This window comes from Oncorhynchus gorbuscha, linkage group LG02 (assembly GCF_021184085.1).
Source record: "Oncorhynchus gorbuscha isolate QuinsamMale2020 ecotype Even-year linkage group LG02, OgorEven_v1.0, whole genome shotgun sequence".
Taxonomy (NCBI): domain Eukaryota; kingdom Metazoa; phylum Chordata; class Actinopteri; order Salmoniformes; family Salmonidae; genus Oncorhynchus; species Oncorhynchus gorbuscha.
In genome coordinates this window covers 89794896-89817862 of record NC_060174.1, presented here as the reverse complement: position 1 = coordinate 89817862, position 22967 = coordinate 89794896, and the positions used below count along the sequence as shown (strand labels likewise).

The 22967-nt window shown below is 43.9% G+C and overlaps 1 protein-coding gene across 2 annotated transcripts in view; it reads right to left on the bottom strand.

The window, feature by feature from the left end:
- The window catches only part of LOC124012570 (protein FAM168A-like), a 56649-nt gene that overhangs the window by 175 nt on the left and 33507 nt on the right, over window positions 1–22967 (bottom strand). The window contains exons 4-8 of one of the 2 annotated variants that reach the window (XM_046326346.1): window positions 16707–16832; window positions 6360–6502; window positions 5942–6119; window positions 5185–5328; window positions 1–4893 (exon numbers count right to left, since the gene is read on the bottom strand). The exon at window positions 1–4893 is cut by the window's left edge and continues 175 nt beyond it. In XM_046326346.1, the coding sequence (XP_046182302.1) occupies window positions 5210–5328; window positions 5942–6119; window positions 6360–6502; window positions 16707–16832 (566 nt within the window). In that variant the 3' untranslated portion in view covers window positions 1–4893; window positions 5185–5209. The remainder of the gene's footprint in view (window positions 4894–5184; window positions 5329–5941; window positions 6120–6359; window positions 6503–16706; window positions 16833–22967) is intronic. The other variant, XM_046326353.1, reaches the window with a different exon arrangement.

Here is a 22967-nt window from a genome sequence, read left to right as displayed (position 1 = left end):
CTTTACGAACGTCCCAATCTTATATTACAAAAACATTCCGCCAGTGTTGCTGCAACCATGTGACAGAACGTTGCAAGAGCCCCGGGGGCCATTCGTTGGGAAATCATTTTAATCTCAAGGTGCTGACTCTTTTAAGCAATTTCTTTGATTATTTTTGGGGGAAGACACAAGGGTATACTTCACTCTCTCTAAATTAGTGTTCAAATCAAAGGTTTGACAAGGCCAAAGTTCATTGTGACCAAAGAAAACAGACAAACCAAAGAGATTGTGTGTTCAACCTTGGTGGAGCTGCTTGCTTCTCAAACCCCAGGCATTGAGACACTCAGGAGCAGTTCCCATAGCCTAGAATTCAAACTGAATTTGCTACATTGCATGGTTGTTACATAACATGAAGTGAAACAATGGTGAAACGTAACAAAATAAGTTTCAATCCCAGGCTACAGCTCTCATGCTTCAGTCCGCAAACTGTGGACCCATACACTTTAGCATGTTTCAATAAACATAAATTGTAGTGTAAGGACTTGACTCTGGGGTAACTTTCATATAATGCCCAGTTCGCACATTAGGTTCCCTGGATGTTCTGGGAACGTCTGTTTATGGTGTCAGTTTGGTTCTCGGAACATTCCTCTCGTGTTTCAATTCCTTGGGTCTTTGAGGGGAAAAGGCCAGCGAGTAGGAGGGACCTGTATGCCAGTCGCTTCTGACCGGGTTGCCAGATTGTGTCCCTCCGCACATCTGCTCCACTCATCCTACAGACTTGTGTTCTGAAATGCCCTCTGAAGCACCAAAAGGCAACCCACTTGAGATAGATCTTTTATTGTCAATCTTAAGAATAATAAACATCAATCAATAAACAAAACCTTAAATAACACTTATGGTAAAAAGTGCTTAAATTACATACAAGAAATTAAAAGTTTATCATTTTTTTAGCCTTTTTTTAAAACACTGCAGTTATACTCATAGTACACATGGTTGAATTATTATTGAGGTTTTGAACCGCCAAAGATTTAGCACTCAACATAGCATTCACAGACTTGGGCCTGTGCAACTAGTCATATGCATTGTTCAGCTCTTGCATCACATTACATGTTCTAGTGAATAGCACTACAAAACTATATTTTATTTGATGGTCTTCCCTCTAATATTCCCAAAAAATGTGGCACAATACATTTACTTTTGAGACTTGTTTTCAATGTTCTTGTTCTGTTTTGGCTCTGTGATAGGCTACTGACAGGGGAGAGTAGCGGTTGGATAACGTTAGCTTTACACAGTTTGACCAGTGCCATGTTGGGAAAAAAACTCACACAGGACTGTATACATGCCTCACTCATCTACACATCTATACCTCGTTCACTAGCGAATGCTACTGTATCAATTGTCATATGTTGGGTGTAGGATGCCTCTCCTTTAAATAAATGTTTTATTTCCATTGGCGATGTAACACTGTGGAAAAAAAATGGCATTTAGCATTTTACATAGTAGTTAACTGATTGTAACAGATTGAAAAAAGCAGTAGCAATTATTCACAACAGATATTCTCTTAAATTTACAGTTGTTTATTGAGACCAAAGAGTCAAATGCACGGAACTAAATGAACTCTTAAGAAATCTCTTAAAATATGAGCTAAGTACCTGGTATTTAGTATAGATTATTACTTTTAGATGTTTGTGCAATACAATTTTGACACACTCACATGATAACTCTGATATGTGGTCATGATACGGTAACCTAGTACTGAACCATAATAACCTAGTATGGAACCATAATAACCTAGTACTGAACCATAATAACCTAGTATGGAACTCCTCCTCACAACCTTTAAACTCTACCCAAGCTGAACCCTGCTTCCTTGCCAACTCTATTTCTGATTTCCAAATGGATCCCTAGCCCCTACACCCTAGTCACTCCTGTGGATGTAGGCAGACTGGATCAATACACTAAGCATTATGGTAAAATCTTGCATTCTGATTGGCTGGGTGGAAATGTCAGCCATATTGATTCCACCTATCCCAATCCTCTCAGAAGACCTGAGAGGAGTAGAGGCTAGGGCTAGGTTAGGGGTTGATTTGGAGTCAACACATGCCGCACACAGACCTCTCCCAACTCAGTGCCCCTGTCATAGGGTTTTTGGCCCTGACTAAAGGGACATGATTGAAACCTTTTTTTAAATGTTCCCAGTTTCCTGTTAGAACACAAATTCTTCCTCTCATACACATGATTCCCTTCACGATCCTAACTCCCTTCCATTGTGTCTGCTATTGGATGCCCTGGAAACAATGTCTTGAACCTGTTCTATTGGCTACTCTGAAGGGAGGGAGGGCCTAGGAGGGAGGCCCTAACAGGTTGGCCAACCTGACGACTAAACGTTTCCTTTCACTAATGTAAGTCCAAAATAATGTGTTTTAGAGCATTTTTACACCTGCCATTGTTTAGAAGATTTCACAAGACAGGTGAACTAGTATCAATTGCATGGACTACGGAGTAATATACACATTGAGACCAGATGACACAATTCTCTGAACTGAAACACATCTCTGTTGAGGTCAGTCTGGCTTCTAAAACCTTGTTTCTGTTCCAAATAGCACTCAATTCCCTATATAGAGCCCTACTTTTGACCAGAGCCCTAAATAGGAAGGGAATAGGGGGCCCGTCTAAAACCCTGAGCCAACCAAGCGGTTTGGAACAGTATGTGTATATATTATGACTACATTTGGTGGAGTTTTTATTAGTTTTGGTCTTCGGCAAGGGTTTTTTCGACTGTTCGTTGCACACAATTGTTTTTATTGCTAGGCAAACCGAAGTTAACACCCTTTCATCGGCGATTGGTCAACAGTAGGAATTCCTCAATGAAGTGTTTGCTGTCATTCAATGATCGACGACTCATTTTCATGCAAATGTTTTCAATTGAGAAATACTCCACCAAACATCATAGTTAGATGTAAAATTGCACAACTAAGATGTCCTTTGCAAAAACATCAAAATGAATCACAGATTTCTAGATTAATTTGGACTATTTTGGCTACGTAGTCCCAAAACGGACAAACATTACTATTGCGTATTTTTTTCTCTTTTTTCAAGCGAAGGTAAGGTATGCGAGCCCACTCGTTCAGTTCGGCTTCCCAAACTGAAGCGTGCGGAAGAAGCCTTAACTCTGCTGTCTGCCCTGCACCCCTCACTACTGCCCTCTACTGGTCACCTGAAAAACGAGTGACACTGATCAGGGCCATGTTCAGGGCCAAGTTCAGGGCCAAGGGCCAAGTTCCCGAGAAAACGTTTTGAAAAGGACTAAAACAGGGCGGTACTACCTGAATCTGTCCAATAAGAACACCAATTTTCGTTTTCCAATGCAAAACGTTTTGCTCTGGCGTGCCTTGCTGAACACGACCCAGGTAAATGGTGCAGTTTAGGGCCTAGATTAGATCTATTAAACATGTAAACATGACATCACATGGGATCTTTATTGTGAATAACACTTATCTCCAGCCTGTGAGATCAATGGGAGGCATGCAGCACAAGGCTATGGGCATAGATGCTTGACCACACCACAATTTAGATGCTTTTCTTCCTTTTTCCACTCACTACTCCCCTTGTATTCCTTTCTCCCCCTCTCTTCTATTGACCGTAAATCCCTTGAATCCTTCAACTTAGTTATCCCTGGTCCAACTGACAATTTGCCTCACCCTTCAAACTCCATGCACTTCAGTTGACACTAGATTAGAGTTTGATTCAATTCACAACATAGTCTGCAATAGGGAGACCCTATCCAGCAATCTATCCATCGCGTCCTATGATGTCTACACTTTTGCGTCTGTGTGTGATGTCCTATAAATCTGTATATGTATTGTGTACATGTGCCACTACTCACACCAACTGAAAAACCTAAATGTGAGTGTGTTTAAGTTTGCAGAGCTTTTACTTGTCCAAAAGAACCACAAACGCATACAGGCGCTTGCTCACACGTCAGTATTCCTATATATAATATATATTCATGTATAGATATTTCAATTGCTTACAATACTCTAGTAGACGTAAAAGCTAATTATGTCCACTGAACTTACTGAAAATGTACTCTACATGGTGTGTAACTATTACGGTACTTCCGGTATTAGTCTTTCTTCTACCACATGACTGATATACAGTGGGAATAATCTTACGAAGCCAAGTTAATGCACTGTTGCTACAAGCTGGAAGACGACCCTTGTTATCTTGTGCTGGAAGATGGTTGTGTTTGAACGTAAACCGAAATGGGAATGCAAATCAAGAAAAGTGAAAAATAATCGAGGCGCAACACAAAAGAAACAAGGCGCGACACTCGTACGGCGCTTTCCCCCCAATGTTTTTTGAAACATGAGAGCATTTGGCAGCATACAAAGAGGTGTACATTCTCACGGCTGAAGGGACTGGCTTTGCATCGTAACCAGTGTTCAGAACAGAAAAATACACACACACACACACACACACACACACACACACACACACACACACACACACACACACACACACACACACACACACACACACACACACACACACACACACACACACACACACACACACACACACACACACACACACACACACACACACACACACACACACACACACACACACACACACACACAATTGTTTAGCACAAATGTACTATAAATGTACTATACTGCTGGTCAGTGTGTGTCTGGATTATAAGAGAGTCAAAATAAAAATAAAAAACAAATAAAAAAAATCTGAGGCTGGTAAAAAATAATAAAAACATGAAAAAGCAGCTTTTCCAAATCACAAAATAATGCATAGTGACCCTTGCACTTTAGTTTTTTTCTTGCTGACAGACTTGGTGCTTGTATGCCAGACCTCCTGCACCAATGTAAGACTTGAGTTGTGAGCAATGTTTGACTCCTGAGAAAGAGTGAGAGAGAGAGGGGGAGTAGAGAGATGGAGAGGGGAGGGAGAAGAAATATGTATTATATATGTAATTTACAAAGAAAATATCACATTTGTACTATCAATTCATTTTCTACGTGACAATAACTCAGAATTACAGTTAGTCACATATATTGTTTTATAATAATAACAAATCTAAGCACTTATGTATCAAAGCACTGTCAATAGATCAGACCTTAACTCTCCTAACCATAGACTGGAATAACATTGTGTTAGGTTAAAACTGATCTAGGACCAGTAACTTACATGAGTGGGGCCCAGTGAGGAGGGTCTACCAGTGAGGAGGCACATAGCTGTACCCAGGTGTCCCCTGGGGCCGGTAGGTTGGCACGGTGACCGGATGTCCACCAATGTGCTGAGTGGCGTGCTGAGGCGTGGTCAGCAGAGTACCTGGACAAAGAGGGTCAATCAGACAGAGTTGTCATCACCATGGAAACATGTCAGTGGCCAAACTTCTTGAGAAATAATCGATCGATTACTGTTATAAACGTGTTATAAATAAAGCCTTTACTCCAAACAGAAACATTACTGTAAGTAATAGTTGTGTGAACTATTTGTTTGAGTTGTTGATAGGGTCACAAAATTCCCTTATCTGAGCATTTTGGTAAAGTTTTTCCAGAAATCTTGGTTGTAGGATTCCCAGATTTCCTGGTAATTCTCTCCTGATTCCACAAATCTTCTAACCAGTATTCTCTCTTTTCTTCTCTTTCTCTCAGGGTGCGTACTACACACAGCCGATGTGTGGGGCGGCAGGGTAGCCTCGTGGTTAGAGAGTTGGACTAGTTACCGAAAGGTTGCAAGTTCAAATCCCGAGCTGACAAGGTACAAATCTGACGTTTTGCCCCTGAACAGGCAGTTAACCCACTATTCCTAGGCAGTCATTGAAAATAAGAATTTGTTCTTAACTGACTTTCCCAGTTAAATAAATGTAAAATTAAAATTATTACATTTCTGGAAAACCTGGGAATTTTGCAACCCTAGTAGTTGAGTGTTGACTTCTTACCAGCAGACATGGCCATGGTTGTGCCGGCCACCATGCCCATGGCCATATGGCCGTTGGAGCGGGGCTGTTGGACAGGGGCAGGGTAGAGGGCGTTGGGGAGGCTGTTGGGCTGCACCACCGTGGTGTGGTGGATGACGTGAGGCTGAGCCGCATACATCGGCTGTGTGTAGTACGCACCCTGAGAGAAAGAGAAGAAAAGAGGAATGTTTTTTGGAATGCTTTGGCAATATTAAATATGGAAAAATGTAGAATTTGGCTTCTCTTACTTTTGTAGCACAGCTAATTTTACACAGCAAGCTAGCTGTCTAATAATCCCCCAAAAAGTAGAAAATGGTCATCAATCATCTTATAAGCAGGTACAGTAGGTGATATTGTCAAACAGACAGCCAACCCCAGTGAGTAGAAAGCAGGTCCTTACCTGAGCATAGAGGTTCTGTTGGGGATAGGTACTTCTGATGGGGTACATGGCCGTCTGGTAGGGGTTAGGGGACGGGGAATAGGGAGGGGGCGCCCCATTGGACTGACCAGGGGGGACCTTGTAGGGCGTCCCAGCAGTGTATCCTGGATAAGATAAGAGAGATAGGGAAAGGGAAGGATGGAAAGAGAGAAAGCAAGAGAGAGGGAGAGAAAGAGAGAAAGCAAGAGAGGGAAAGTCATGGAGAAAAAAGCAAGAGAGAGAGTAAGAGAGAGATCAAGCCGGCAGAGGGAAAGATGGAGAAAGCAAAAGAGAGGGAGACAGAAAGAGAACATGTGGTGAGCGGGACCTAGTTTCAGTTTCCAGATCATTTTCAGTTGTCTTGACATTCAGAGTGTCTCATTGGCGGAGGAGAACAGTTAGGCCTGACAGTGCTCCTTTACAAAATACATGTAGCCTCCAAGATAGTGGGGCAAAAAAGTATTTAGTCAGCCACCACTTGTGCAAGTTCTCCCACTTAAAAAGATGATAGAGGCCTGTAATTTTCATCATAGGTACACTTCAACTATGACAGACAAAATGAGAAAAAAAATCCAGAAAATCACATTGTAGGATTTTTAATGAATTTATTTGCAAATTATGGTGGAAAATAAGTATTTGGTCACCTACTAACAAGCAAGTTATCTGGCTCTCACAGACCTGTAACTTCTTCTATAAGAGGCTCCTCTGTCCTCCACTCGTTACCTGTATTAACTTCTTCGATATAAGGGACGCTCTTTTAATTTTTGGATAAAAAAACATTCCCGTTTTAAACAAAATATTTTGTCACGAAAAGATGCTCGACTATGCATATAATTAAGAGCTTTGGAAAGAAAACACTGACGTTTCCAAAACGTGAGTGCCACAGAACTGATGCTACAGGCGAAACCAAGATGAAATTTCAAACAGGAAATGCCCCAGATTTTGAAGGCGCTGTGTTCCAATGTCTCCTTATATGGCTGTGAATGCGCAAGGAATGAGCCTACACTTTCTGTCGTTTCCCCAAGGTGTCTGCAGCATTGTGACGTATTTGTAGGCATATCATTGGATCATTTTACACTACATCTACCAGGTGCTCGCTTGGTGTCCTCCGTTGCAATTATTGCGTAATCTCCAGCTGCGTGCATTTTTCCATTTGCTTCAGAGGAGAAACCCAACTGCCACGAATGACTTATCATCGAATAGATATGTGAAAAACACCTTGAGGATTGATTCTAAACAACGTTTGCCATGTTTCTGTCAATATTATGGAGTTAATTTGGAAAAAAGTTTGGTGTTGTAATGACTGAATTTTCGGGGTTTTTTCTTAGCCAAATGTGATGAACAAAATGCAGCGATTTCTCCTACACAAATAATATTTTTGGAAAAACTGAACATTTGCTATCTAACTGAGAGTCTCCTCATTGAAAACATCCGAAGTTCTTCAAAGGTAAATTATTTTATTTGAATGCTTTTCTTGTTTTTGTGAAAATGTTGCCTGCTGAATGCTAGGCTTAATGCTATGCTAGCTATCAGTACTCTTACACAAATGCTTGTGTAGCTATGGTTGAAAAGCATATTTTGAAAATCGGAGATGACAGTGTTGTTAACAAAAGGCTAAGCTTGTGAGCCAATATATTTATTTCATTTCATTTGCGATTTTCATGAATAGTTAACGTTGCGTTATGCTAATGAGCTTGAGGCTATGATTACGCTCCCAGATACGGGATTGCGCGACACAAGAAGTTAATGGCACCTGTTTGAACTTGTTATCAGTATAAAAGACACCTGTCCACAACCTCAAACAGTCACACTCCAAACTCCACTATGGCCAAGACCAAAGAGCTGTCAAAGGACACCAGAAACAAAATTGTAGACCTGCACCAGGCTGGGAAGACTGAATCTGCAATAGGTAAGCAGTTTGGTTTGAAGAAATCAACTGTGGGAGCAATTATTAGGAAATGGAAGACATACAAGACCATTGATAATCTCCCTCGATCTGGGACTCCACGCAAGATCTCACCTCGTGGGGTCAAAATGATCACAAGAACAGTGAGCAAAAATCTCAGAACCACATGGGGGGACCTAGTGAATGACCTGCAGAGAGCTGGGACGAAAGTAACAAAGCCTACCATCAGTAACACATTACGCCGCCAGGGACTCAAATCCTGCAGTGCCAGACGTGTCCACCTGCTTAAGCCAGTACATGTCCAGGCCTGTCTGAAGTTTGCTAGAGAGCATTTGGATGATCCAGAAGAAGATTGGGAGAATGTCATATGGTCAGATGAAACCAAAATATAACTTTTTGGTAAAAACTCAACTCATTGTGTTTGGAGGACAAAGAATGCTGAGTTGCATCCAAAGAACACCATACCTACTGTGAAGCATAGGGGTGGAAACATCATGCTTTGGGGCTGTTTTTCTGCAAAGGGACCAGGACGACTGATCCGTGTAAAGGAAAGAATGAATGGGGCCATGTATCGTGAGATTTTGAGTGAAAACCTCCTTCCATCAGCAAGGGCATTGAAGATGAAACGTGGCTGGGTCTTTCTGCATGACAATGATCCCAGACACACCGCACGGGCAACAAAGGAGTGGCTTCGTAAGAAGCATTTCAAGGTCCTGGAGTGGCCTAGCCAGTCTCCAGATATCAACCCCATAGAAAATCTTTGGAGGGAGTTGAAAGTCCGTGTTGCCCAGCAACAGCCCCAAAACATCACTGCTCTAGAGGAGATCTGCATGGAGGAATGGGCCAAAATACCAGCAACAGTGTGTGAAAAACTTGTGAAGACTTACAGAAAACGTTTGACCTCTGTCATTGCCAACAAAGGGTATATAACAAAGTATTGAGATAAACTTTTGTTATTGACCAAATACTTATTTTCCACCATAATTTGCAAATAAATTCATTAAAAATCCTACAATGTGATTTTCGGGATTTTTTTCCCTCTTTTTGTCCGTCATAGTTGAAGTGTACCTATGATGAAAATTACAGGCCTCTCTCATCTTTTTAAGTGGGAGAACTAGCACAATTGGTGGCTGACTAAATACTTTTTTGCGCCACTGTATATACAGTTGAAGTCTGAAGTTTATATACACTTAGGTTGGAGTCATTAAAACTCATTTTTCAACCACTCCACAAATTTCTTGTTAACAAACTATAGTTTTGGCAAGTTGCTTAGGACATCTACTTTGTGCATGACATGTCATTTTTCCAACAATTGTTTACAGACAGATTATTTCACTTATAATTCAGTGTATCACAATTCCAGTGGGTCAGAAGATTACATACACTAAGTTGACTGTGCCATGAAACAGCTTGGAAAATTACAGAAAATGATGTCATGGTTTCAGAAGCTTCTGATTGGATAATTGACATCATTTGAGTCAATGGGAGGTGTGCCTGTGGATGTATTTCAAGTCCTACCTTCAAACGCAGTGCCTCTTTGCTTGACATCATGGGAAAATCAAAAGAAATCAGCCAAGACCTCAGAAAAATAATTGCAGACCTCCACAAGTATGGTTCATCCTTGGGAGCAATTTCCAAACGCATGAAAATACCACGTTCATCTGTACAAACAATAGTACGCAAGTATAAACACCATGGGACCAGGAAACAGTCATACCACTCAGGAAGGAGACGAGTTCTGTCTCCTAGAGATTAACGTATTTTGGTGCAAAAAGTGGAAATCAGTCCCAGAACAACAGCAAAGGACATTGGGAAGATGCTGGAGGAAACAGGTACAAAAGTATCTATATCCACAGTAAAACGAGTCCTATATCGACATAACCTGAAAGGCCGCTCAGTAAGGAAGAAGCCACTGCTCCAAAACTGCCATAAAAAAGACAGACTACGGTTTGCAACTGCACATGGGGACGAAGATCGTACTTGTTGGAGAAATGTCCTCTGGTCTGATGAAACAAAAATAGAACTGTTTGACCATAATGACCATCGTTATGTTTGGAGGAAAAAGTTGGAGGCTTGCAAGCCGAAGAACTCCATCCCAACTGTGAAGCACGGGGGTGGTAAAAGCTTGGTCGCAAATGAGTCTTCCAAATTGACAATGACCTCAACCATAAGTGAAATAATCTGTCTGTAAAAAATGACTTATGTCATGCACAAAGTAGATGTCCTAACCGACTTGCCAAAACTATAGTTTGTTTACAAGACATTTGTGGAGTGGTTGAAAAAAATTGTTTTAATGACTCCAACCTAAGTGTATGTAAACTTCCAAACTTCAACTGTATATAATTTCCACAGAGCTTTGGACATATATGAAGCAGAACCAGCTGTATTATGAATGCCCAAAGAGAGGCCATGGTCTTGTTTCACATTGCAGCCGACGTGATGCACTTTGGGTCAATTGTGACTGATCTACAAATATATATATATATTTTTTATTTCACCTTTATTTAACCAGGTAGGCAAGTTGAGAACAAGTTCTCATTTACAATTGTGACCTGGCCAAGATAAAGCAAAGCAGTTCGACAGATACAACGACACAGAGTTACACAATGAGTAAAACAAACATACAGTCAATAATACAGTATAAACAAGTCTATATACAATGTGAGCAAATGAGGTGAGAAGGGAGGTAAAGGCAAAAAAGGCCATGGTGGCGAAGTAAATACAATATAGCAAGTAAAACACTGGAATGGTAGTTTTGCAATGGAAGAATGTGCAAAGTAGAAATAAAAATAATGGGGTGCAAAGGAGCAAAATTAATTCATTAATTAAATACAGTAGGGAAAGAGGTAGTTGTTTGGGCTAAATTATAGGTGGGCTAAGTACAGGTGCAGTAATCTGTGAGCTGCTCTGACAATTGGTGCTTAAAGCTAGTGAGGGAGAAAAGTGTTTCCAGTTTCAGAGATTTTTGTAGTTCGTTCCAGTCATTGGCAGCAGAGAACTGGAAGGAGAGGCGGCCAAAGAAAGAATTGGTTTTGGGGGTGACCAGAGAGATATACCTGCTGGAGCGTGTGCTACAGGTGGGAAATGCTATGGTGACCAGCGAGCTGAGATAAGGGGGACTTTACCTAGCAGGGTCTTGTAGATGACATGGAGCCAGTGGGTTTGGCGACGAGTATGAAGCGAGGGCCAGCCAACGAGAGCATACAGGTCGCAATGGTGGGTAGTATATGGGGCTTTGGTGCCAAAACGGATTGCACTGTGATAAACTGCATCCAATTTGTTGAGTAGGGTGTTGGAGGCTATTTTGTAAATGACATCGCCAAAGTCGAGGATTGGTAGGATGGTCAGTTTTACAGTTTAGCATCATGAGTTCATGCTCTACAACATCCGCAGAGTACGACCCTGCCTCACACAGGAAGCGGCGCAGGTCCTAATCCAGGCACTTGTCATCTCCCGTCTGGATTACTGCAACTCGCTGTTGGCTGGGCTCCCTGCCTGTGCCATTAAACCCCTTCAACTCATCCAGAACGCCGCAGCCCGTCTGGTGTTCAACCTTCCCAAGTTCTCTCACGTCACCCCGCTCCTCGGTTCTCTCCACTGGCTTCCAGTTGAAGCTCGCATCCGCTACAAGACCATGGTGCTTGCCTACGGAGCTGTGAGGGGAACGGCACCTCAGTACCTCCAGGCTCTGATCAGGCCCTACACCCAAACAAGGGCACTGCGTTCATCCACCTCTGGCCTGCTCGCATCCCTACCACTGAGGAAGTACAGCTCCCGCTCAGCCCAGTCAAAACTGTTCGCTGCTCTGGCCCCCCAATGGTGGAACAAACTCCCTCACGACGCCAGGACAGCGGAGTCAATCACCACCTTCCGGAGACACCTGAAACCCCACCTCTTTAAGGAATACCTAGGATAGGATAAGTAATCCCTCTCACCCCCCCTTTAAGATTTAGATGCACTATTGTAAAGTGACTGTTCCACTCGATGTCATGAGGTGAATGCACCAATTTGTAAGTCGCTCTGGATAAGAGCGTCTGCTAAATGACTTAAATGTAATGTAAATGTAATGAGTGAAGGATGCTTTGTTGCGAAATAGGAAGCCAATTCTAGATTTTACTTTGGATTGGAGATGTTTGATATGGGTGTGGAAGGAGAGTTTACAGTCTAACCAGACACCTAAGTATTTGTAGTTGTCCACGTATTCTAAGTCAGAGCCGTCCAGAGTAGTGATGTTGGACAGGCGGGTAGGTGCAGGTAGCGATCGGTTGAAGAGCATGCATTTAGTTTTACTTGTATTTAAGAGCTATTGGAGGCCACGGAAGGAGAGTTGTATGGCATTGATGCTTGCCTGGAGGGTTGTTAACACAGTGTCCAAGGAAGGGCCATAAGTATACAGAATGGTGTCGTCTGCGTAGAGGTGGATCAGAGACTCACCAGCAGCAAGAGCGACCTCATTGATGTATACAGAGAAGAGAGTCGGTCCAAGAATTGAACCCTGTGGCACCCCCATAGAGACTGCCAGAGGTCCGGACAGCAGACCCTCCAATTTGACACACATAACTCTATCAGAGAAGTAGTTGGTGAACCAGGCGAGGCAATCATTTGAGAAACCAAGGCTGTCGAGTCTGCCGATGAGGATGTGGTGATTGACAGAGTCGAAAGCCTTGGCCAGATCAATGAATACGGCTGCACAGTAATGTTTCTTATCGATGGCGGTTAAGATATCGTTTAGGACCTTGAGCGTGGCTGAGGTGCACCCATGACCAGCTCTGAAACCAGATTGCATAGCAGAGAAGGTGTGGTGAGATTCAAAATGGTCGGTAATCTGTTTGTTGACTTGGCTTTCGAAGACCTTAGAAAGTCATGGTAGGATAGATATAGGTCTGTAGCAGTTTGGGTCAAGAGTGTTGTCCCCCCTTTGAAGAGGGGAATGACCGCAGCTGCTTTCCAATCTTTGGGAATCTCAGACGACACGAAAGAGAGGTTGAACAGGCTAGTAATAGGGGTGGCAACAATTTCGGCAGATAATTTTAGAAAGAAAGGGTCCAGATTGTCTATCCCGGCTGATTTGTAGGGGTCCAGATTTTGCAGCTCTTTCAGAACATCAGCTGAACGGATTTGGGAGAAGGAGAAATGGGGAAGGCTTGGGCGAGTTGCTGTTGGGGGTGCAGTGCTGTTGACCGGGGTAGGAGTAGCCAGGTGGAAAGCATGGCTAGCCGTAGAAAAATGCTTATTGAAATTCTCAATTATGGTGGATTTATCAGTGGTGACAGTGTTTCCTATCTTCAGTGCAGTGGGCAGCTGGGAGGAGGTGTTCTTATTCTCCATGGACTTTACAGTGTCCCAGAACTTTTTTTAGTTAGTGTTGCAGGAAGCGAATTTCTGCTTGAAAAAGCTAGCCTTGGCTTTTCTAACTACCTGTGTATAATGGTTTCCAGCTTCCCTGAACAGCTGCATATCACGGAGGCTGTTCGATGCTAATGCAGAACGCCATAGGATGTTTTTGTGTTGGTTAAGGGCAGTCAAGTCTGGGGAGAAATAATAAGTAGATATTTATGATGCAAGGTCATTTGTTGATCAGTCAGTCGACAGTCGGCTGTAATCGTGAACATGCCCTGTGTCAGACAACTTAGCCCTGACTAACAACACACAGAATGTGAACATTATTATTATTGATTTTTTACTCAAACTCTCAAGCACACACACGCAGGCACACACAGAGAGAAGTGTACGTTCTGGTGGGTTTTAGAGGACACTGATCATTACATTCATGTTAGGAAATCACCAAATCACTTCCATGACTCAAACACACATTATCTATCCAACTGAAATGTAGTTACACTATATGAAAAGAATGTATGCTGCAGCAGCCAGCAAACATGTTATATGACACAGCACAGCACTAAGCCAAGCAAGGTGCCATCCCACAGCCCCTCCCCTTATATCACTTCCCCCTGTGATGTCACTCACTACCTCGCATCCCGCATCGGCCTGTCTTACTACAAACCTTTTCCTAACACCTTTTTCCCAAAGAGCTCGAAACCCAGCCCAGCTCTGAATGTTTCCCCAGCCATGCCAACGTGTATGTGTGTGTGTGTATGTATACTACCGTTCGAAAGTTTGGGGTCACTTTGAAATGTCCTTGTTTTTGAAAGAAAAGCACATTTTTGGTCCATTAAAATAACATTAAATTGATCAGAAATACAGTGTAGACAATGTTAATGTTGTAAATGACTATTGTAGCTGAAAACGGCAGATTTGTTATGGAATATCTACATAGGCGTACAGAGGCCCATTATCAGCAACCATCACTCCTGTGTTCCAATGGCACGTTGTGTTAGCTAATCCAAGTTTATCATTTTAAAAGGCTAAATGATCATTAGAAAATCCTTTTGCAATTATGTTTGCACAGCTGAAAACGGTTGTGCTCACTAGAAAAGCAATAAAACTGTCCTTCTTTAGACTAGTTGAGTATCTGGAGCATCAGCATTTGTGGGTTCGATTACAGCCTCAAAATGGCCAAAAACAAAAGATTTACATTAATGAATAAATAACAAAACACAGCTGTTTTCAAATACAATCTAGGCCTCTATAATTTAATTTAGCCTGGGCATGAACATTTTAATTAGGCCTAATAAATAACAGAACATAGTTGTCTACTAACACCAGGGCTGGCCTGTCATCCCTAGAAGGGATCTAGCTTTTTCCCAACTAACATCAGACTTAACTTTTTGTAGCAGGTTAGGAGAACTTACCCAGCAGGCTTGGAGAATTAACGTGGCAGGTTAGGAGAATTAGGTTAAGGTTAGGAAAATGGTTAGGGTTAGCTAAAAATGTTGACGTTCATTTGACCAAGCCAGCTCACCCCACTCCCGCTGCGATTCAGCATCACAACAGTAGAAAGAGTACACTCTAGGTGGCCACAAAATGAAGAAATTATAAAACTTATGTTGGACAATCAAATTCAATATGTAGATAAACAAAAATAAGGCTGGTTCATTGAAAGCTTATTTTGCAATGCTCCCTTGAAATGAGGCCTGCACCATGCATTCATGAATGCACTTATTTCCAAAGCTCAAATGATATCTCTTTTCACAGTTCTATTAGATGATGTTAATAAATGTTATGCCTATTGTAATTTGAACTATCGTGGAGTCTTGACTCGTGTCATGTGTGACATACGTACATGGCTTATTGATAACAACTCTGTTTGGCTGACGAGTGATGGCAACATTGTACCTCTCTGATGTGTATAGCTGGCAACAATGTTTTGTTTTCAAGTGCTACTGAATAAGCTTAACTGAAATGCACTAATTGCGCATGATACACATCATTTATTAATCCATTCCAAATCTTTGTACTGTACATAACACAGGAGTGGGATATGCTGATCTGGCCCAGGGCGGTAGCAGAACTGCTAGGACCGGGCCTGACCAACACAATCATTGCCTTTAATTTACTTGTGTTTGCGGCGGACCTTGACCTGAAGTGACCCGCTGCTGTTGGGAAGTCAAAACTGTCCATCTCCTTGGAGCAGTTTGATGTGCATCAACCTTGTTACTTTGTCCTAAAGAAGGAGTGATATTGAGGCAGTCTTTACTCTGTTGTGGAGAAAGTATCCCCTCTCGGCAGGCACACTGAAAATGGGGAAAATCACGACAATCTTCGCCAATTATGTACAGTCGGGGTACACTTAGCTGAAGTCTCTTATGAGGACCTAGTCGGGGTACACTTAGCTGAAGTCTCTTATGAGGACCTAGTCGGGGTACACTTAGCCGAAGTCTCTTATGAGGACCTAGTCGGGGTACACTTAGCCGAAATCTCTTATGAGGACCTAGTCGGGGTACACTTAGCCAAAGTCTCTTATGAGGACCTAGTCGGGGTACACTTAGCCGAAGTCTCTTATGAGGACCTAGTCGGGTACACTTAGCTGAAGTCTCTTTTGAGGACCTAGTCAGAGTACACTTAGCTGAAGTCTCTAATGAGGACCTAGTCGGGTACACTTAGCTGAAGTCTCTAATGAGGACCTAGTCGGGTACACTTAGCTGAAGTCTCTAATGAGGACCTAGTCAGAGTACACTTAGCTGAAGACTCTTTTGAGGACCTTGCGTCTTTTGTGTGACTAAAAATACCCGACACTAATTTCCAAGCAGCTTAATGGTTTTATTAGCATATGAAGTATATTTGCCTTTGAAATTGGAGAACATCGACCGGTATTTCCTTCAATTAATAAAATGCATAATTTTGCAATGGATTTTTTTCTTTCCTGGACAATTTGGTCGGCAACAATTTTATTTATCAGCGTGGCATTTTTTGTGCATACTGTGTATGTATGTGTGAGAGTGCATGAGTGCAAACGTGTGTGTGAGTATGTCTGTGTAAATACATATCTGTGTGTGTAAAGTACATAGGGTCATATTTACTGAAAGCTGCGGCTGAGGCCTGGTACTGGCGGCCCTCTGAGCCTGCGTCCATGGCCAGGTCATAGGAGCCCTCTGGGCCCACTGCAGCACCGGAGGCCTGGGGCCAGCCCTGCTTCACCAGCAGCACTGTCCCAGACACAAACACAGAGAGATTACACACACACACACACACACACACACACACACACACACACACACACACACACACACACACACACACACACACACACACACACACACACACACACACACACACACACACACACACACACACACACACACACACACACACACACACACACACACACACACACACACGTAGAACACAGAGACAGATATAGAAGATAGACATGGATAGATAGTAATAAAATACACACAGCATGCAAATGAACTCACGCAAGCACGCACATAGAGAATACACACAGAGTAGACAGAGTTTACAGTACACACCTGGTTGCTAGTGAAAGTCTACACACCTCTTGCACAGTCTTTATATTTTGTTGCCTTAAAATTAAATCTAAAAAGGGAATAACTTAAGAGTTTTTTTCTACCGATCTACTTAACCTCCTCCACATGTTCAATGTGAAAGAAAACTATATAAAATGTTCTCTTATTGTTGTGGTAGCATCATGTTATGGGTATACTTATCACCGGCAGAGACTGGGAGTTGGTCACGATCAAAAGAAATATGAAGGGAGCAAAGACCAGATTTAAATGGGAGGAAACCCTGCCTCAGTCTTCTGAAAACCTTTTATTTTTCAGCAGAACAATTAAAAATGTTAATGCCAAAGACACACCAGAATGTCTTTCCAATTGGTGTTCCTAAGTGGTCAATTCTAAGTCCTGTCTTAAATGTGCTTGAAAATCAGAGACAAGGTATGAATATTGCTGTCCATCAATGATTCCCAACCAAATGTGCTTAACTTGAGCAATTTTGACAAAGACAGTGGATATATGTTGCACTAAGAGTTGTACAAAGTTGGTAGAATCTTGTTCCAAATGATTCACATCCGTAATGGCTGCCAAAAGGTCCACCAATTATTAACTCTGGGGGGTGAAGTCATACGCAATCAAGACATTTAAATTTTTGTTATTCATTTGGAAAAAAAATTACTTTGAAAATGGTGTTGGTGGTGTACATAAAATGTTATACATTTTTTGTATTTAATTTAAAGGCAGCAAAATGTGAATGCTGGGCAAGGGGTTGGTAGACTTTCACCAGACACTGTATACATACGCACAAACAGAGAACAGAAATAGAGTACATACAGTATCAGTCAAAAGTTTGGGCACACCTGCTCATTCAAGTTTTTTAAATTTAATTTTTTGTTTTTTTAAAACTATTTTCTCCATTGTAGAAAATAGTTTAGACATCTGAACTATGAAATAACACATATGAAATCATGTATTAACCAAAAAAGTATTAAACAAATAAAACATATTTGAGATTTTTGATTCTTCAAAGTATCCACCCTTTGCCTTGGTGACATTCTCTCAACCAGCTTCATGAGATAGTCACCTGGAATGCTTTTCCAACAGTCTTGAAGGAGTTTCCACATATACTGAGCACTTGATGGCTGCTTTTCCTTCACTCTGCGGTCTAACTCATTCCAAACAATCTTAATTGGGTCGAGGTCGGGTGATTGTGGAGGCCAGGTCATCTGATGCAATACTCCATCACTCTCCTTGTTCAAATAGCCCTTACACAGCCTGGAGGTTTGTTTTGGGTCATTGTCCTGTTGAAAAACAAATGATAGTCCCACTAAGCACAAACCAGATGGGATGGTGTATCGCTGCAGAATGCTGTGGTAGCCATGCTGGTTAAGTGTGCCTTGAATTCTAAATAAATCACAGACATTGTCACCAGCAAAGGACCCCCACACCATCCCACTTCCTCTTCCATGCTTCATGGTGAGAACCACACATGCAGAGATCATCCGTTCACCTACTCTGTGTCTCACAAAGACACGGCGGTTGGAACCAAAAATCTCAAATTTGGACTCCCACCGGTCTAATGTCCATTACTGGTTGGCCCAAGCAAGTCTCTTCTTCTTATCGGTGTCTTTTAGTAGTGGTTTCTTTGCAGCAATTTGACCATGAAGGCCTGATTCATGCAGTCTCCTCATCAGAGGCTGGTAACTCCAATGAACTTATCCTCTACAGCAGAGATAACTCTGGGTCTTCCCTTCATGAGAGCCAGTTTCATCATAGTGCTTGATGGTTTTTGCGACTACACTCGAAGAAACTTTCAAAGTTCTTGAAATGTTCCGGATTGACTGACCTTCATGTCTTAAAGTAATGATGGACTGTCATTTGTATTTGCTTATTGGAGCTGTTCTTGCCATAATATGGACTTGGTCTTTTACCAAATAGGGCTATCTTCTGTATACCACCATTACCTTGTCACAACACAACTGATGGGCTCAAACACATTAAGGAAAGAAATTCCACAAATTAACTTTTAACAAGACACACCTGTTAATTGAACTGCATTCCAGGTGACTACCTCATGACGCTGGTTGAGAGAATGCCAAGAGTGTACAAAGCTGTCATCAAGACAAAGGGTTGCTACTCTGAAGAATCTCAAATATGTTGTGATTTGTTTAATACCTTTTTGGTTACTACATGATCTACAATATAGAAAATAGGCCAAATAAAGAAAAACCCTGGAATGAGTAGGTGTGTCCAAACTTTTGACTGGTACTGTACGCAAAAACAGAGTGCACACAAACACACACACAATACATAACATTTCACACATTCAACACACTGACATACAAGCATAAACACACACACACCTTCCATCCATTCCATTGTCGAACTTGGGCTTAATTTCGGACGCATTATCTTATGTTTCATGCCTAGTGAACATGACCCAGCCTAGTAACGGCAGTGCTGCAGGGCACTGTAGGGCGACCACATGACCCAGCCCAGTAACGGCACTGCTGCAGGGCACTGTAGAGCGACAACATGACCCAGCCCAGTAACGGCAGTGCTGCAGGGCACTGTAGAGCGACAACATGACCCAGCCCAGTAACGGCAGTGCTGCAGGGCACTGCAGAGCGACAACATGACCCAGCCCAGTAACGGCAGTGCTGCAGGGCACTGTAGAGCGACAACATGACCCAGCCCAGTAACGGTAGTGCTGCAGGGCACTGTAGAGCGACAACATGACCCAGCCCAGTAACGGCAGTGCTACAGGGCATTGCAGAGCGACAACATGACCCAGCCTAGTAACGGCAGTGCTGCAGGGCACTGTAGAGCGACAACATGACCCAGCCCAGTAACGGCACTGCTACAGGGCACTGCAGAGCGACAACATGACCCAGCCTAGTAACGGCAGTGCTGCAGGGCACTGTAGAGCGACAGTGCTGCCCAGGGCAGGGCACTGTAGAGCGACAACATGACCCAGCCCAGTAACGGTAGTGCTGCAGGGCACTGTAGAGCGACAACATGACCCAGCCCAGTAACGGTAGTGCTGCAGGGCACTGTAGAGCGACAACATGACCCAGCCCAGTAACGGTAGTGCTGCAGGGCACTGTAGAGCGACAACATGACCCAGCCCAGTAACGGTAGTGCTGCAGGGCACTGTAGAGCGACAACATGACCCAGCCCAGTAACGGCAGTGCTGCAGGGCACTGTAGAGCGACAACATGACCCAGCCCAGTAACGGTAGTGCTGCAGGGCACTGGTAGTGCTGGCAGTGCTGCAGGGCACTGTAGAGCGACAACATGACCCAGCCCAGTAACAGTGCTGCAGGGCACTGTAGAGCGACAACATGACCCAGTAACGGCAGTGCTGCAGGGCACTGTAGAGCGACAACATGACCCAGCCCAGTAACGGCAGTGCTGCAGGGCACTGTAGAGCGACAACATGACCCAGCCCAGTAACGGCAGTGCTGCAGGGCACTGTAGAGCGACAACATGACCCAGCCCAGTAACGGCAGTGCTGCAGGGCACTGTAGAGCGACAACATGACCCAGCCCAGTAACGGTGCTGCAGTGCTGCAGGGCACTGTAGAGCGACAACATGACCCAGCCCAGTAACGGCAGTGCTGCAGGGCACTGTAGAGCGACAACATGACCCAGCCCAGTGCTGCAGGGCACTGGTAGTGCTGACAGGGCACTGCTGCAGGGCACTGTAGAGTGACAACATGACCCAGCCCAGTAACGGCAGTGCTGCTGCTGCAGGGCACTGTAGAGCGACAACATGACCCAGCCCAGTAACGGCAGTGCTGCAGGGCACTGTAGAGCGACAACATGACCCAGACAGAGCTGACACTGCTGCAGGGCACTGCAGAGCGACAACATGACCCAGCCCAGTAACGGCAGTGCTGCAGGGCACTGTAGAGCGACAACATGACCCAGCCGTAACGGTAGTGCTGCAGGGCACTGTAGAGCGACAACATGACCCAGCCCAGTAACGGCAGTGCTGCAGGGCACTGTAGAGCGACAACATGACCCAGCCCAGTAACGGCAGTGCTGCAGGGCACTGTAGAGCTGCAGGGCACTGACAACATGACCCAGCCCAGTAACGGCAGTGCTGCAGGGCACTGTAGAGCGACAACATGACCCAGCCCAGTAACGGCAGTGCTGCAGGGCACTGTAGAGCGACAACATGACCCAGCCCAGTAACGGTAGTGCTGCAGGGCACTGTAGAGCGACAACATGACCCAGCCCAGTAACGGTAGTGCTGCAGGGCACTGTAGAGCGACAACATGACCCAGCCCAGTAACGGTAGTGCTGCAGGGCACTGTAGAGCGACAACATGACCCAGCCCAGTGCTGCAGGGCACTGTAGAGCGACAACATGACCCAGCCCAGTGCGGCAGTGCTGCAGGGCACTGTAGAGCGACAACATGACCCAGCCCAGTAACGGCACTGCTGCAGGGCACTGTAGAGCGACAACATGACCCAGCCCAGTAACGGCAGTGCACTGTAGAGCGACAACATGACCCAGCCCAGTAACGGCACTGCTGCAGGGCACTGTAGAGCGCTGCAGGGCACTGTAGAGCGACAACATGACCCAGCCCAGTAACGGCAGTGCTGCAGGGCACTGTAGAGCGACAACATGACCCAGCCCAGTAACGGTAGTGCTGCAGGGCACTGTAGAGCGACAACATGACCCAGCCCAGTAACGGTAGTGCACTGTAGAGCGACAACATGACCCAGCCCAGGGTGCACTGTAGAGCGACAACATGACCCAGCCCAGTAACGGTAGTGCTGCCCAGGGCACTGTAGAGCGACAACATGACCCAGCCCAGTAACGGTAGTGCTGCAGGGCACTGTAGAGCGACAACATGACCCAGCCCAGTAACGGTAGTGGGCACTGTGAGCGACAACATGACCCAGCCCACTAGTGCTGCAGGGCACTGCAGAGCGACAACATGACCCAGCCCAGTAACGGTAGTGCTGCAGGGCACTGTAGAGCGACAACATGACCCAGCCCAGTAACGGTAGTGCACTGTAGAGCGACAACATGACACAGCTCTTACTGACCTACTTCACTCCACTCTCTAATGATCAAACCGTCTGGAGCTCCAGGAGAAATGCAGTAAAACCAGACTGCGCATAAGAAATATGGATCACCACGAACCACAACACAAACTACTAGCTACCAGAGCTAGGGTCAATTCCATTTCAGCTCAGTCAATTCAGGAAGTAAACTGTAATTCCAGCTTCTCTCACAGAGAATCATTGAGGAACATTTGAATTGAATACTTCCTGAATTGAAAAGGAATCGACCCAACCCTAGTACCTACCCAACCTTTGCCTCTCCGTGCACAGAGGTGGAGAGATGCATTCTATTGAAACTACATTATTTAATTCTAGCTAGCACAAGGAGATGCTAGAGAGACCAACACTTCTTCTAGCCATCTCAACGACAAACAGTATTACCGTATTTACGGTAATAAAATGCCAAACAACCCCAGGTTATATCACTTTCACTAACTGACAGACATCTCAAGCCATCCTCTAACAACAAAGGGCAATGTAACCACAGCCATACGAATAATTGTTTATCACAATAAATCAGAAAATAAATTAGGAATCATCTTATTAACAGTAATTCTAAAGTCATTCTCAAGTTCACACCAAAACACAACATTACACACAGACACGTTTCTATACAGAACGTTCTAGAGCACTGTGTGGATACAATATGAACAAAGCCTCTCTTGCAGCTCTACATAAAAGTTCTCAAGGCACTGTGAAGGCTCTGGGGTGAAGTTTCCTGTAGGTACAGATCTTGGATCAGCTTTC